This window comes from Strigops habroptila, chromosome 8, assembly GCF_004027225.2.
Source record: "Strigops habroptila isolate Jane chromosome 8, bStrHab1.2.pri, whole genome shotgun sequence".
In the NCBI taxonomy this organism is placed as follows: Eukaryota; Metazoa; Chordata; class Aves; order Psittaciformes; family Psittacidae; genus Strigops; species Strigops habroptila.
This window is the reverse complement of record NC_044284.2, coordinates 56,857,557-56,870,104: the sequence shown is the minus strand read 5'-3', so window position 1 is coordinate 56,870,104 and position 12,548 is coordinate 56,857,557. Positions and strand designations below refer to the sequence as shown.

Here is a 12,548-nt window from a genome sequence, read left to right as displayed (position 1 = left end):
GCATGTCATTAAGTAAACCTAATTCATTTCTAGTTGACAGACTTTCTACTTCTTGGCAAACGCTCTCAAAATCTTGCCAGCTGTTCTCATGTTTAAACAACAAACAAGCCCAACGACAACAACAACAAAAAGGCAAAATCTTCTTTAGTGAATTTCATTCAGACTTTTGGTCTGATTATTGTTTCCTGATGTATTATTTCCTTCATCCTCCCAAATGATCTCCTTCCTTTCTTTGTTTAAATGAGCAAGAACTGACATAGTAAGTTATAAAGTAAATATTAAAATAATCCTTTTCAGCTGCAAATTGAACCAAAACATTACAGGCTGCAAACAGCCCTGATTGATTAGAAAAAATTTATAAGCCTTCAGGCTTATAATATTTAAAGCATGCCTCTTCCCTTCCTAGCACTTGCAGTGCACTTGCACTGCATTGCTTACAGCAACTGTGATAAAGAAGAAAATACACTGGGAGAACCTGGAAGCTGAGCTATCTGAAGAAAGAGTAAAGGCAAATAGGTCTCTGAGGGTGTGAACCTGATCTGTCACATCTAACCAACATGCTCAGACATTCATGTTCTGCTAGTATAGTTGGTTCTCTGGGACACAGTGGACTGTGCTGAAAGACATGAGCTGTGTTAGTTTTTGTCGTGGTTTAAGCCCAGCCGGTAACTCAGAACCATGCAGCCGCTCACTCACTCCCCCTCCTCCTCCTTTCCCTCCTGCTCCCAGAGGGATAGGGAGGAGAATAGAAAGAATGAAACTCCCACAGGTTGAGATAAGAGCAGTCCAGTAACTGAGGTATAATACAAAACCACTACTGCTACTACCAGTAATAATGATGATAAGGGGAGAGGATACAATCGCTCACCACCCGCTGACCGATACCCAGCCCGACCCGAGCAATGATCTGGGCCTTCCGGGTAACTCCCCCTGGTTTCTATACTGGGCATGATGTGCTGTGGTATGGAGTACCCCTTTGGCCAGTTTGGGTCAGGTGTCCTGTATCTGCTTCCTCCTGGCTTCCCGTGCCCCTCCTCACTGGCAGAGCGTAAGACTGAAAAGTCCTTCATCAGAGTAAGCATTACTTAGCAACAGCTAAAACATCAGTGTGTTATCAGCGCTGTTCTCAGACTAAAGTCGAAAGCACAGCACTGCACCAGCTACTAAGGAGAAAAATGACTGCTACAGCTGAACCCAGGACAGTTTTACACAGTGCTGCAGAAGCAATGCTACTCTGCTGTTCAGCTCCAGAGGAAGACTCATCTTCCCAGGAGAGCCAGGAGGGTTTAAAAGGCAGGAGTGTTTAAGTTATACCATAGTGAATTTTGTGCAAAAAGGGGTATACTTTGTGCATCTCTGGCTTCCTGACTGACGAAGCCCCCTTCCCCATTTGCTATCACCCATTTTGTAGGTGGCAGAGTCCCAGTTCTGAATAGCATACAAGGAACTTGTCTGCATCAGCTTCATCTCACATTCACAGCATCACTAAGTTTTACTGATGTCTATGCTCAAGCTCTCCTGACAAGCCTTAGGCTTTAGAATATCTGCAACAAGCAAGCCCAAATTAATTGAAGATGCAGCTCTAGGCACTAAGACTCTGGCATTTACTACAATAAATAACATCAAAAGTTCTAGCTGACAGAACAAGGAGGAAACAGGAGAATGTTCTGTTGAGGTTACTATTCCACAGCAAGAGGATGTTTGGAGAGAGAGAATCCCAAAAGATAAAATTCAGTGATTTTTCTTTTTTAAGGCCCAGGAGCACAGGTTTACATAGCAAAAGAAAAGCAGATTATTGGACAGACCTCATGGAAGGGGAGAGCCAACACTACAGAATGCTTTCAGCAGCATTCTTTTCAACATCTTTAAGAAACATGAGCTATCGATAAAGGGACTGCCCATACTGTCTGATTTTGATATGGCAATAAAAGAACTCTGTACATATTAATAGATAGCTTTATTAAAATACAGTCTTTTCCAGTCAATTTAACAACACAGTTGGTGATTGCAGGTTACTTAAAGCCTCCCACTTCATTTCCTTGTTTCTCAAAAAGCTGCTACAGTGGAAAAGCTTCAAGCAGTTGAGGCACAATCAGTTTTGATTCAAGTTTAAAGAGAAAAGTAAGTGTGACCATTAGTAAGCAAGCTTACTGCAAGAGTGCAAATGTAACCACTCTTTCACATTTCAAATTATTGCTTTTTCATTTTTGAAATCAAACAGTGTAAGAGTGGTATCACAGTACTATAGTCTGTCTGAACACACATGGAACACGTTCCACGTCCATAAACTCAAGTAACAATGCTTTTTATTTTAAATAAAGTGTTCTAAGAACACATGGATCTGTTGGAACAGCTGGCGTGTTACTTAATTTTGACATTGCGAATGGTTCTATTTCCTGAAACGTGCATTCAAGGTCTGTACTTGATTTCTTTAAAAGAGATACAAATTTCCTATGAACCTAACAGTATTCAAGTCCAGTGAAGATAAATGAAGCCAATTAAGCTGGGCAGTCTCAGCCATGCTGAACACTGATTAGTTTGCCCATTAGACACAGTCTGCATTTTGTACTGCAACCGTAAAGTGTTCCAACATTTTTGTCTAACTGCCAATTTTCTTGCCCTTTAAAACATTAAAGATATCTTCTAGCGACTTGTGTATACACTGAAGGTATTCTTTACCATTCCTAGATGGGTAAGAGGAAACGTTACAACCTATCCAATCATCATGTACCTGATATCCTACTCCAAAGCCATCAGACACCACTGGGCCAAAGCCTCCTAATTGCACAAATGGGCTCACCAGTGTGCTTGTAGAAATGATGTTGTGATTAATCCGAGCATAGGCTTGGTCTTGATAGAAATCAGGCAGTGCAATACCCTTGGACAAGGCTAAATGGCGCAATGCAAAGAGATGTCGGTCAAATCCCTGACCTGTTAAAATAAAAGAACAAGTGTTAGAGAGATGACTAATTTTTATAGGAAGTAAACTCACTCATTTTGACATCACGTTGGTTTTCAGCCACAAAAGAGGAGGTCTACAGATGTGGGGTTTACAGAACCCAGACATTCTGCAGCTTTAAAGCACATGTCCTAGCGAATAAGGGCTTGCTGGTTTACTTCTAGCCTCAAGCAGGAATCATGATGGTAAACAAAAGTGCAATGTTAACAGACAATATTAATAATACATTACATGCTTTGATTAACTATTTATCTGAACATATCCAAGATGTTTATAACAGAGAAAGGCTTTCCTAAAATTTATGAATCTAAAGAGGAAGAGGATCTTGCAACAACAAAAGAACATGAATTTCAGACTCTATGGGGTAATGTTAAGCAGTCCATTTTACTGAAATAATACAGTAAGTTATGCTTCTGGGAAGGACAGTTGGAAAGAAAGCATTTAGAAAAATACCAGGAGTAGCACAGCCAAAAAGTTCTTTGTTTCCTTGAGCAGCACAACACACACTAAGTATTTATCAAATCTTCAAACAGCCCAGCTGCAATAAGGACAAAGAGTGTAAGAAACTCTCAACACACTGGCAGTGAGGTGGGCAGCACAGAGCTATTCTCCTCCATCAAGAGGATGATACTGTTTTGTCAAGTTATGTTAACATTAGACCTCCATCAAAATTACTCAGCTGTGAAGTAAATGTTTACAGCAACCTTACTAGACACTTTAGAGCAAAGCAAAAGCATTTGATATATTCTTACTTACCCATAGCAGCTTCTTTTGTCAAACGGCCATGGTATTTCGAGCACTCCACTATCAAGTTCTGAAGCTCTTCTGTGCTGTGTTTGGATAGTTCCCTGACAAAAGCTTCTGAACATTTCTTTGTATGGATAGAGGCAGGACGTATAGTTTCTGTACGACCATGTTTGAAAGCTGCAGTACTACAGGACTCATATGTAGCAACAGTCTGATTGTATTGTCGAAGGAAACCCATCTGGAAGGCAAGCTGAGCAATAGCATCTGGGCTTACCTTCTTCTGCTTCAGAAGCTCCTTGCCCCCTTCATTGAACTGAATCATATTAAGAGACAGTGATCCTACAGTGGCATCAAATTTCTCTTTGGCTTTGGTAATTCCTGCTTTTAAGGCATCATTCAGCTTAAAGTCAAGTTTATGCACTGCTCTAGAAGAGTCTACTGAAGCAGGCTGGGACTGGGGGCTAACGGCTGGTGCCTTGATGCTGTCTTTAAAAACCTCATTCTGGAACCTGAGCACAGCCACGCCATCTCCCCAGGAATGCTCAAAATTCACTGCTGCAGTGCCATCCTTAGCTATGATAAGAGTGAAAGATTTGTCATACCAACGGTTAGCACCATCTCCATGCAACATAGTGTGGGACAAGTGTATGAAGTCTTTAATGGGAAAATCATCTAAACTTAAACAAAACAAAGCAGAGTCTACTTTTTGAAGAGCTTCTTCATTGCCATTATCCAGTAGATTCTTTCTCAGCAATGCCCATGTATCTCGGTTTTCACTGGAGAGGTAGCCGAGAGGGAAGGCCGGGGCCGGACTGTTGTCATTAAGGATGTATTTGAAGTGTGCTTGTATTTCTGAAGGTTTCAGCATATTGCCATCTCTGTCAAGAACATCAAATACATAAAAATTCCCATTTCTCAGTACTAGTAAATGTTTTGCCTTTTCATCTGTATAAAGCTCATCTCTGTCAGGCTTAGGCAGCCGCGTAGAGTTGAAAAGCCTGAAGTACTGAGACATATCTAGGGGGTATGCATTGACCATGTAGGCACCAAACCAAGAAATTGAAGAAGGCACAAATCGGATAATGTTTTTGAAGAGCTGAGTGTCACTTTTTTCCGGATTGAGGTGAAAAACCTCTGGTTCCAGATAACCAGCCCTGAAGGTCTTCATAAAACGTATAGCAGAAACAGTCATGTTCGTAGCTCGTATGAGCTGATCGTTATATTCAGATTTTGGATCAGGATTAAAAGACATAAATGGATTAAAATTCAAAACAACAGATTCACGTGCTTTTAGGTACATGTCAAACCAGGGACCTGAAAATGGAGAGTTGAGAAATAGGTCAGAACATAAAAGCAGCTTACTGAGTCAGACCAGAGGTTCATGTAGTCAACATCCTGCCTCCAACAGTGATCAGGAATAAACGCCTTCTGAAGTGCACATGAACAAGGCAGACACATGTAGTAATTCCCCCAAGGATTCTCCCAACCTCTAGTTATGAAGAAAAGTACTGCTGGCTAATTGCAAGAATACTGTATTTGGAGTAATCCGTATGAAAAGTGCAAATGTCATCAGCAACAAGGGCCAATTTCCTTGTTTTCTATATGGCTCCATGATAAACTACAATTCCCACAACATACATTGCAGCTTCCAGCACTGTATGTTGGTGAACACCTCACATGTGGACTGGAACATGTCTTTAGTTACTCTCAAGCTATTAATTTCTGCAACTCTGGCACTGAGGGCATGCTTCTCTTTAGCACCACCTTTACTTCTGTTCCAGTGTTTCCTTCATTCCTGGCATCATTCCTCCTTCTGCATTTGCCTTTTTGCATTTCTACCTCCTTCCTCTTTCTATCCACTAAAATGATCAGCACAGGGCAGAACTCTTGACACTGATGCATTACCATCAGTCTCTCAAGCTGGCAAAAAGATGAGATCAGAGGGGACCTCACAGTTATTCTTCCAGGCCCAGAACATTCTTCGGAAAGCAGAATTACATTTGATACTCACAGGTCTTTTAGACAGTCTGTCAGTATATTCAGAAGCACGACTGTGACCCAAAGGTTCTGTGCTTACCAACACCAAGGGAATCAATCATAGCTCTAAAAAGTAGTCACGTCTTTACACCTGCCTATGAGTAAACAAAAATCCAGAGGGCAAAGGCAGAGAAGGGATTTTTAAAGCAGGTTCTATTTCATCATCATTAACAAGCTCAAATGCAACAAGCTCTGGTATTGCACACTGGATGCAGGCACAGAAAGCAAGTGCACACCAACTTCATCTCAAGGCAGCTGATGTATTAAAAACTATTATTCCAAGCCTGGATCAGTCGCAGGTAGAACCTTCTAGCTGAGCTGCAACAAGGGCAACAGGAACTTAAGGACCTAAGCTACAATTTCAATTTCAGGTACTCACAAGTGAGCAACTAGCATTCATCTACAGTTTTACAACCACATCTGTCATCATCACCACATAACCTTTAACCTTGGACTTCAAAGTCCAGGCTGGAGGCAACTATGCATACTTTCAGAAACCACTTTCAAGTGGAACAGGTCTTTTATGAGACCTAAGAGAGAGTAATAACTAAACAAAAAGGAATGCAAACTTAAGCTTGGACAGTTCATGGACAAAAAGCAGCATGCTGGTCAGCACTGACATAAAGCCACCAGTTAAAGCCCCGGATGGTGTTCCAAGTGAATGGAAAGTAAAAGACAACAAACCAAAGAGCAGATTTTACGAAATAATCTGGTATTTTCTATAGAATTTAAGGCAGCTAACACCCTTACAGGTAGTGCCAACAGACAGCAAGGATAGAAGTGCATTCGCTGGGCAACATGCAAACTTCTGCTTCCATAGGTATTTGAATATCTCCACCTCTATTGCTATCCATCCAATACTTTCAGAAGCGGACACTTGTATTTGGAAGTCAATGGAAGTAATAATAAGGAATAATAATAAAAAACCCCATGTGCTCTCCCTTTTTTTTAAAATTATTTTTTTATTCTCATCTTGCTCTTTCTGTCACTCCTTTTCTTTTGCTCTTTAAAAGAATACGGGTTTGTAGTTTTGGGAGGGCGGTTAAATCCAGAGCACTGACCACTTCTGCCTCCCTAGTCATATTCTCTTACCCCTCCTCAGAGTTCAATCTTCTTGCTAAATAATTTGCCAGTATTTGAAAATGATTGCTTTAGTTTCCTTCAGAGAGTTACAAGTTAAGCTCCTCTATTAGCACAAACATAAACAGACGTTTCATCGCTGAAAAATGGATGAAAAAGAAAACCTGTAAACTCAAATTTAAATACAGTAACTCATGAAAAAATACCTTTCCCCCAGTATCCATCTATCAAGAACTCCAATACATACAAGCTAGCATTTTTCTTTCCACCAGAGACTCAGAATTTGCTCAAATACAGTTGCAGACAGTATTCAGAGCATGTTACTCCAAGCTTATGGGAAAGAGAACTTAAGCTGGTAGCATTATGAACTGTTGTCAAGCATAACAATCTACAGACTCCTATATCCAACGTACCTGTGATGTAACTAGTATGCTTGTTCTGATTGTCTTGAGCAACCAGTTGCTCATGCAGCTCTCTTCCAATTCCCTTTTCAAACTGATGAGCAAGTTCTTCAGTTTTCCTACAGTAATCAGTAAAAGAGTCAGGATGCTGTCACAAGCCATATTTTTTATCTGTAACACTTGGTTTTGAAGCAGCACACAACACTGCACTATGTGTATCTTGTTTGTCCATACCTGAATTGGTCATCATTTAAAAGTGGTTTCTGGGCATTCAGGTATCTCCTAATAGTGTCTTCTAGTTTGGGAACCGGCAGTCTGAAGGAAGGGGAACACAGAGACATGCACTTGATGAGCAATGGTATTAATGAAGCCTGAGATTCTCACACAGTTCTCTTTGCCTTCCCTTTTCCTTACCCTTCCTTAAACGCTGTATTACTCAAATGACTCAAAAGTTTCTTGTGGAAGAAGAGAGGAAAGGGAATAGATGAACATAGGTCATCACAGCATAAAGTTCTTCAAAAATAAGGTAGAAAGCCAACCGGACTGTAACAAAGGTATTGCAGTGAAGGGTCTTGATACTTTACAGGGAATACAGTGACACGAACTGTTACAAGGAGAAGCAACTATATAGAAGGAAGGCTTAGTTTGGTAGCTCCCCCTGCATCTGGTCTTCACCTTCCCTTTCCTCCTCTTTATCGCAAATTCCCTAATCAGTACCTTTGTCACCTTCCTCTCAGCCTAAACATGAAAACGCTCTTCTTACTATAAAATAATCCTATGGCACTCACAGAGGTTACTCTGCAGCCTGAAAGGACGTTTCAATAGTAAGCTTATAGTCACATTTAGGCTTTAAAACATAAAATCATTCCTTTCCACTGTGCCCTAGGAAGGGCACATTCAATGAGAAGCGAGTACCACGCCCCGAGCGCGGCTGTGCACACACGCCAGGACGCGTTCTCTGCCCCCTCTGCTCACACCGGACTCCCGCCCAAGGCCGCGGGCCCCACACGGTCACCAATCGCCTCCCCGGAGCCTGTCCCGCCGACTGCCCTCGGCTGCTGCCCGGGGCTGGCAGCGCCGCTCGCCTCCCGGAGGTCGCTCGCTGGGGGCCTTACCACAGCCCCCAGTCAGCGGCGCCTCGGCAGGCCGCGGGACGGGCGGTCCGGGAGGGCAGGGGCCCGGCGGGCGCCCCGGGGCGCGGAGCAGCGGCCGCCGTACCTGGGCAGACTCTTTTGGTAGTGCATGGTGGGCACGATGCTGCGGTGCAGGTACTCGGCAGCGCCCGCGCTGCTGTAGCCCCGCCGCCAGCGCAACGCCTCCGCCCGCCGCGGCACCAGCTGCCGCGCCGCCATGACACCCGGTCAGGCCCGTGAGGCGCCGCCCGCGCCACCGCCCTCGCTGCCGTCCCGGGGCCGGAGAGAGCGGCTGCTGCAACCCCGGCCGGCGCCTGGCAGCGCCGCTGAGCTCCTCCCGGTGCGGCCGAGCGTCCGGCCCCATCCGGGGTGAGCTCACAACGCCCCGCGGCGGGGCGGAGGCGGCACGTCCTGGCGCGTTCGCATTCGCGCCTGGGAGCACCGGGGGCTTCCTCCCCGGAACCCAGCCGGGCGGCGGACGGGCCCCGCGGACCGGGCGGGTCCCGGCTCCTCGGCCGCGTACGGGCCTCTCCGGAGTGGGAAAAGCCCGGCTGAGGGTCGCAGCTGCACCAGTAGCAGCGAGCGTGAAGGTGGAGGTGATTTCATGAAGTGTTTTTAAACTCATTTCATTCGGAAGGTATATTCGATCTGTGCTGCCGCATAGCAAAGTTATCTGGATATTAGAACATGTCTGGAGTGGGATGGATCAACATTAATTCAGTCCTCATTTAATAAAATTACACATTAATACAATGGTCTGTGATCCTCTTTGTTTTGACAATGCTCTTGTTCGTTATGTAAATGCCACATAATTGTTCTCTTCGGGGTTTCTTTTGCGTGTGTCCCCCTGTGTCTTATTGACCGTCCGGTATTCAGATCCTGCGTCCAAAGGGAACAGTTTAATCTGATGGGCTTTTTTACTCATCCGTGAGCATGTAACAACGAATATTATATTACAGTATAAACCAGAATATTGTAAACACACAATTTGGTTGTACTGGGTGGAATACTTTCCACAAAAACACTGAAAAACCTTAGAATAACTCAGGAATGACAAATGTTCTGGTAAGAAAGCATGGCCTGGTGAAATGGTGATGCATTTTTAAAAGACACTCACTAGCATAAAAATCAGCGTTGGGATTGAATGCAGACACAGCGAAGGAAAGGAAAGCAATCCCTGTGGCTTAGTCTGATAATCCTCTGAAAGTAAATTGGCCCTACTCTAATCAACATAGTTGTTGGAAGAAAAGTGAAATCATTTCACTTCCAAGATAATAAATATCAAATGCCAGAAGGTGTCCTTGTGTGTTTTGGTATACAGCTGTTTTCTGTTCAACACTTGCCTTTTGTGCTTCTCATGCAGCCTTTGTTTGCTGTGAAAACAAAACCGCCAAGCCTGCTTTAATTAATGAAGTTCAGTTTCACCTAGCTTGCCCTGTTGTGATAGTCCAGTGCAAAATGTTACCTGCTCTGCCCTTTAGAAAGACTGTTGGAACATTCCTGTTGCCCATCGGAATGCAGGACTCGCACTGGTCCCTTTCTAGGTTTGGAAGTCCAGACCCCAGACCAGGCAGACAGGGAAATGCACTCAGAAACTGTCTCTCTCCCAGGAGTGTCACTTTGTTTTGAACCAGTCTTGATATAGAAATACTACTGCATTCTGTTCTAATTTTCCAGAGCCCCCTAATCTTCTTCCAGGCTCTTAATGATGTAGTTGATAATAGGATTGTTGGTATTAATTTGGAACAATAATGCCAGCTGCTTGCTTGGTGGCTATTGGCAGAGGGGTGACCTTGCAGGTCAGCTAAGCAGAACTGGAAGTGCTTTGATCTGATCTATACAGAGCTAGATCTGTCCACCCGAACAAGAGGAGCGAGTGGATTCTCTCTCCATGGGATGCTGATTCTTCTCCAAGGAGCACGGAGGACAGCATGGCAGTGGCTCTTGATGCAATCCTAGCTCGGATCAAGGATGTTTGTAAAAGGAATGGTTTGCTTATTCTCTCGGTGTTGTCGGTCACCATTGGCTGTCTTCTTGGATTCTTCCTGAGGACAAGGCGGCTTTCCCAACAGGTAAGTGCGGCACAGCAGTGTATCACTACACAGAAAATACCACACTTACATAACTAAAGACATAGCAACTGTGGAACTTCGGGGTGGACTTTTGAAGCTAAAAAGCCTCTCTCTATATATTTGTTAAATTTGTGTCATTTCATCTGTTTGTTAATCTACACTGTTCTTTTCACACGTTCTCAAACAATACATTTGCACTGGTTCTGGTCATTAAGACACCTAGTAAGGCTGGCATAAGCATATTATAATGTTGTAAGTATGGATAATAATAGTGGGTGTTTAAGCTAGGTGACATGTAGTGTCTCATATAGACCTGTTAAAAACTGGTAGTGCTCTATATTAATTGGATTTCATATTACTTTGGAACATGGACATCTAAAGAAAACACTGGGAATATTTTTCCTCATCAGAGGTACAGATGTTTATATGACACCAGTGGTATTTTGTGTGAATAAATTTGAGCTTTCCCATCATTAGCAGCCTGTGTTATTAAAGTCACCCGGGGATTTCTCCCCAGCACACTTCAGCTAAGCTCTTTTGCAGGTACACATTTCTGTCTGCTGTATTAGCCAGACAGAGCAGACAGGGCAGCGTGCATTGCTGAATGCATTGCTTGAGCATGCAAGAGATGATTGAAATCTCAATTAAAAACCACGGCATTTAGTAAGTGCAACTAAACCAAACCAATTCTATGTTCTACTGCTAGCTGCTGTCTGAACATCTTTTGCTTCCGAGCAGTAGCTTCATACACACCGAGGAAAACACACAAAATGCAGAATGAGGAGATTATTCGGAGCAACCTATTAATGGTTGTCCCCATGAGGTGGCACATTTCATTTTCATCTTCCTTTGTAAAGGAAAGCACAATGTATTGTGTTTGTTGAATTACAACACAATATGTAATCTAATTAAATTTAAAATGATCTTTTAAAGCCTTTGCCACCTTATATACCAAAGCTGCAGATTTTACCAGTGTTATCTGATTCACAGCTCTATCTTGAAGACAAATAGTCTTTATCTCAAAACAATAAGCATCTCCCCATGTATTTCTAGGAAATCAGTTATTTCCAGTTTCCTGGTGAGTTGCTGATGAGGATGCTGAAGATGTTGATTCTCCCACTGGTTGTCTCAAGGTAAGTGAGGACAATGATTGTTCCAATATTGAAGTTTCCTAAATGAGACATCATCACCACTGTCTTAGTTGTAACTGAATGAATGTCAAAGTGCCAGAAGCATTACTGGCTGCTGTACATTCATATTCACAGTGGAGCTATGAACATGTTTTTTAATTGATAGGCTCATTCCCACAATACCTCATATAGGTATTATTTGCTTCCTTCCTTGTAATGGGAGGGCCTTTTCCTTCAATCTTAACTAGAAATTAAATATATGGAATAAATAACCCATCTTATCAAAACCCCTATATTAAATCTGAAAAATTGAAATAATACACTATACAAATAAGATGAAAAAACACAATTTATAGTCTTCTGAAGTATTTTGAGAGATGCTGTAGCATGACTAATATTGCAAAAAACAAAACCATGTCTCCAGAGAACTAACAATATATGCCTGGCTTCAACTGGCATATCTTGCCAGTGGTTTCTTAGGGTATTAAAGGCAAAACCTTTAATGGTGCCACTTTATTGGTAGCAGAGTCGATGATCTAGATCTTGGCACTGATAGATAGTCTCTACAGGTGATAGGAGACATCCTAAGTGAACTTAGGGTAGGTTTTTCTCTCATCTAAGTTTGACATGAGAAGTTCAGGTTAGATATAAGGAAGAAGTTCTTTACTGTGCGGTGCTGAGGCACTGGAACAGGTTGCCCAGAGAAGTTGTGGCTGCCTCATCCCTGGCAGTGTTCAAGGCCAGGTTGGACAGAGCCTCGGGTGACGTGGTCTACTGTGAGGTGTCCCTGCCCATGGCAGGGAGTTGGAACTGGATGATCTTAAGGTCCTTTCCAATCCAAACCATTCTGTGATTCTTCATTCTTCCAACTGACTACAGTCACAAAAAAAAACACCAGTTGGATGTCCAAAAGCTCTCTCATGTACCCAGTGCTGAGAGAAGACAGAAGGGGAGACAGAGAGTAACAAAGCTAACTTTACCTTACCAGA

The 12,548-nt window shown here is 43.0% G+C and overlaps 2 protein-coding genes and 1 long non-coding RNA gene across 3 annotated transcripts in view; 1 reads left to right on the top strand and 2 right to left on the bottom strand.

The window, feature by feature from the left end:
- Positions 1 to 126: 126 nt before the first annotated feature.
- LOC115611251 lies at positions 127 to 637 on the bottom strand. The gene is made up of 2 exons (XR_003992514.1): positions 317 to 637; positions 127 to 251 (listed from the first exon to the last, which is right to left on the bottom strand). It is a non-coding gene; the product is annotated as an uncharacterized LOC115611251 (long non-coding RNA).
- A 1,301-nt stretch (positions 638 to 1,938) lies between these two features.
- CPT2 (carnitine palmitoyltransferase 2) lies at positions 1,939 to 8,735 on the bottom strand. The gene is made up of 5 exons (XM_030493888.1): positions 8,443 to 8,735; positions 7,459 to 7,539; positions 7,237 to 7,343; positions 3,716 to 5,020; positions 1,939 to 2,931 (listed from the first exon to the last, which is right to left on the bottom strand). The coding sequence occupies exons 1-5, from the start codon at positions 8,574 to 8,576 to the stop codon at positions 2,600 to 2,602; spliced, it is 1,959 nt and encodes a 652-aa protein (XP_030349748.1). The 5' UTR covers positions 8,577 to 8,735; the 3' UTR covers positions 1,939 to 2,599.
- A 1,553-nt stretch (positions 8,736 to 10,288) lies between these two features.
- Positions 10,289 to 12,548, top strand: part of SLC1A7 (solute carrier family 1 member 7) — a 53,428-nt gene continuing 51,168 nt past the window's right edge. The window contains exons 1-2 of the mRNA XM_030493889.1: positions 10,289 to 10,429; positions 11,483 to 11,562. Of these exons, the coding sequence (XP_030349749.1) occupies positions 10,289 to 10,429; positions 11,483 to 11,562 (221 nt within the window). The remainder of the gene's footprint in view (positions 10,430 to 11,482; positions 11,563 to 12,548) is intronic.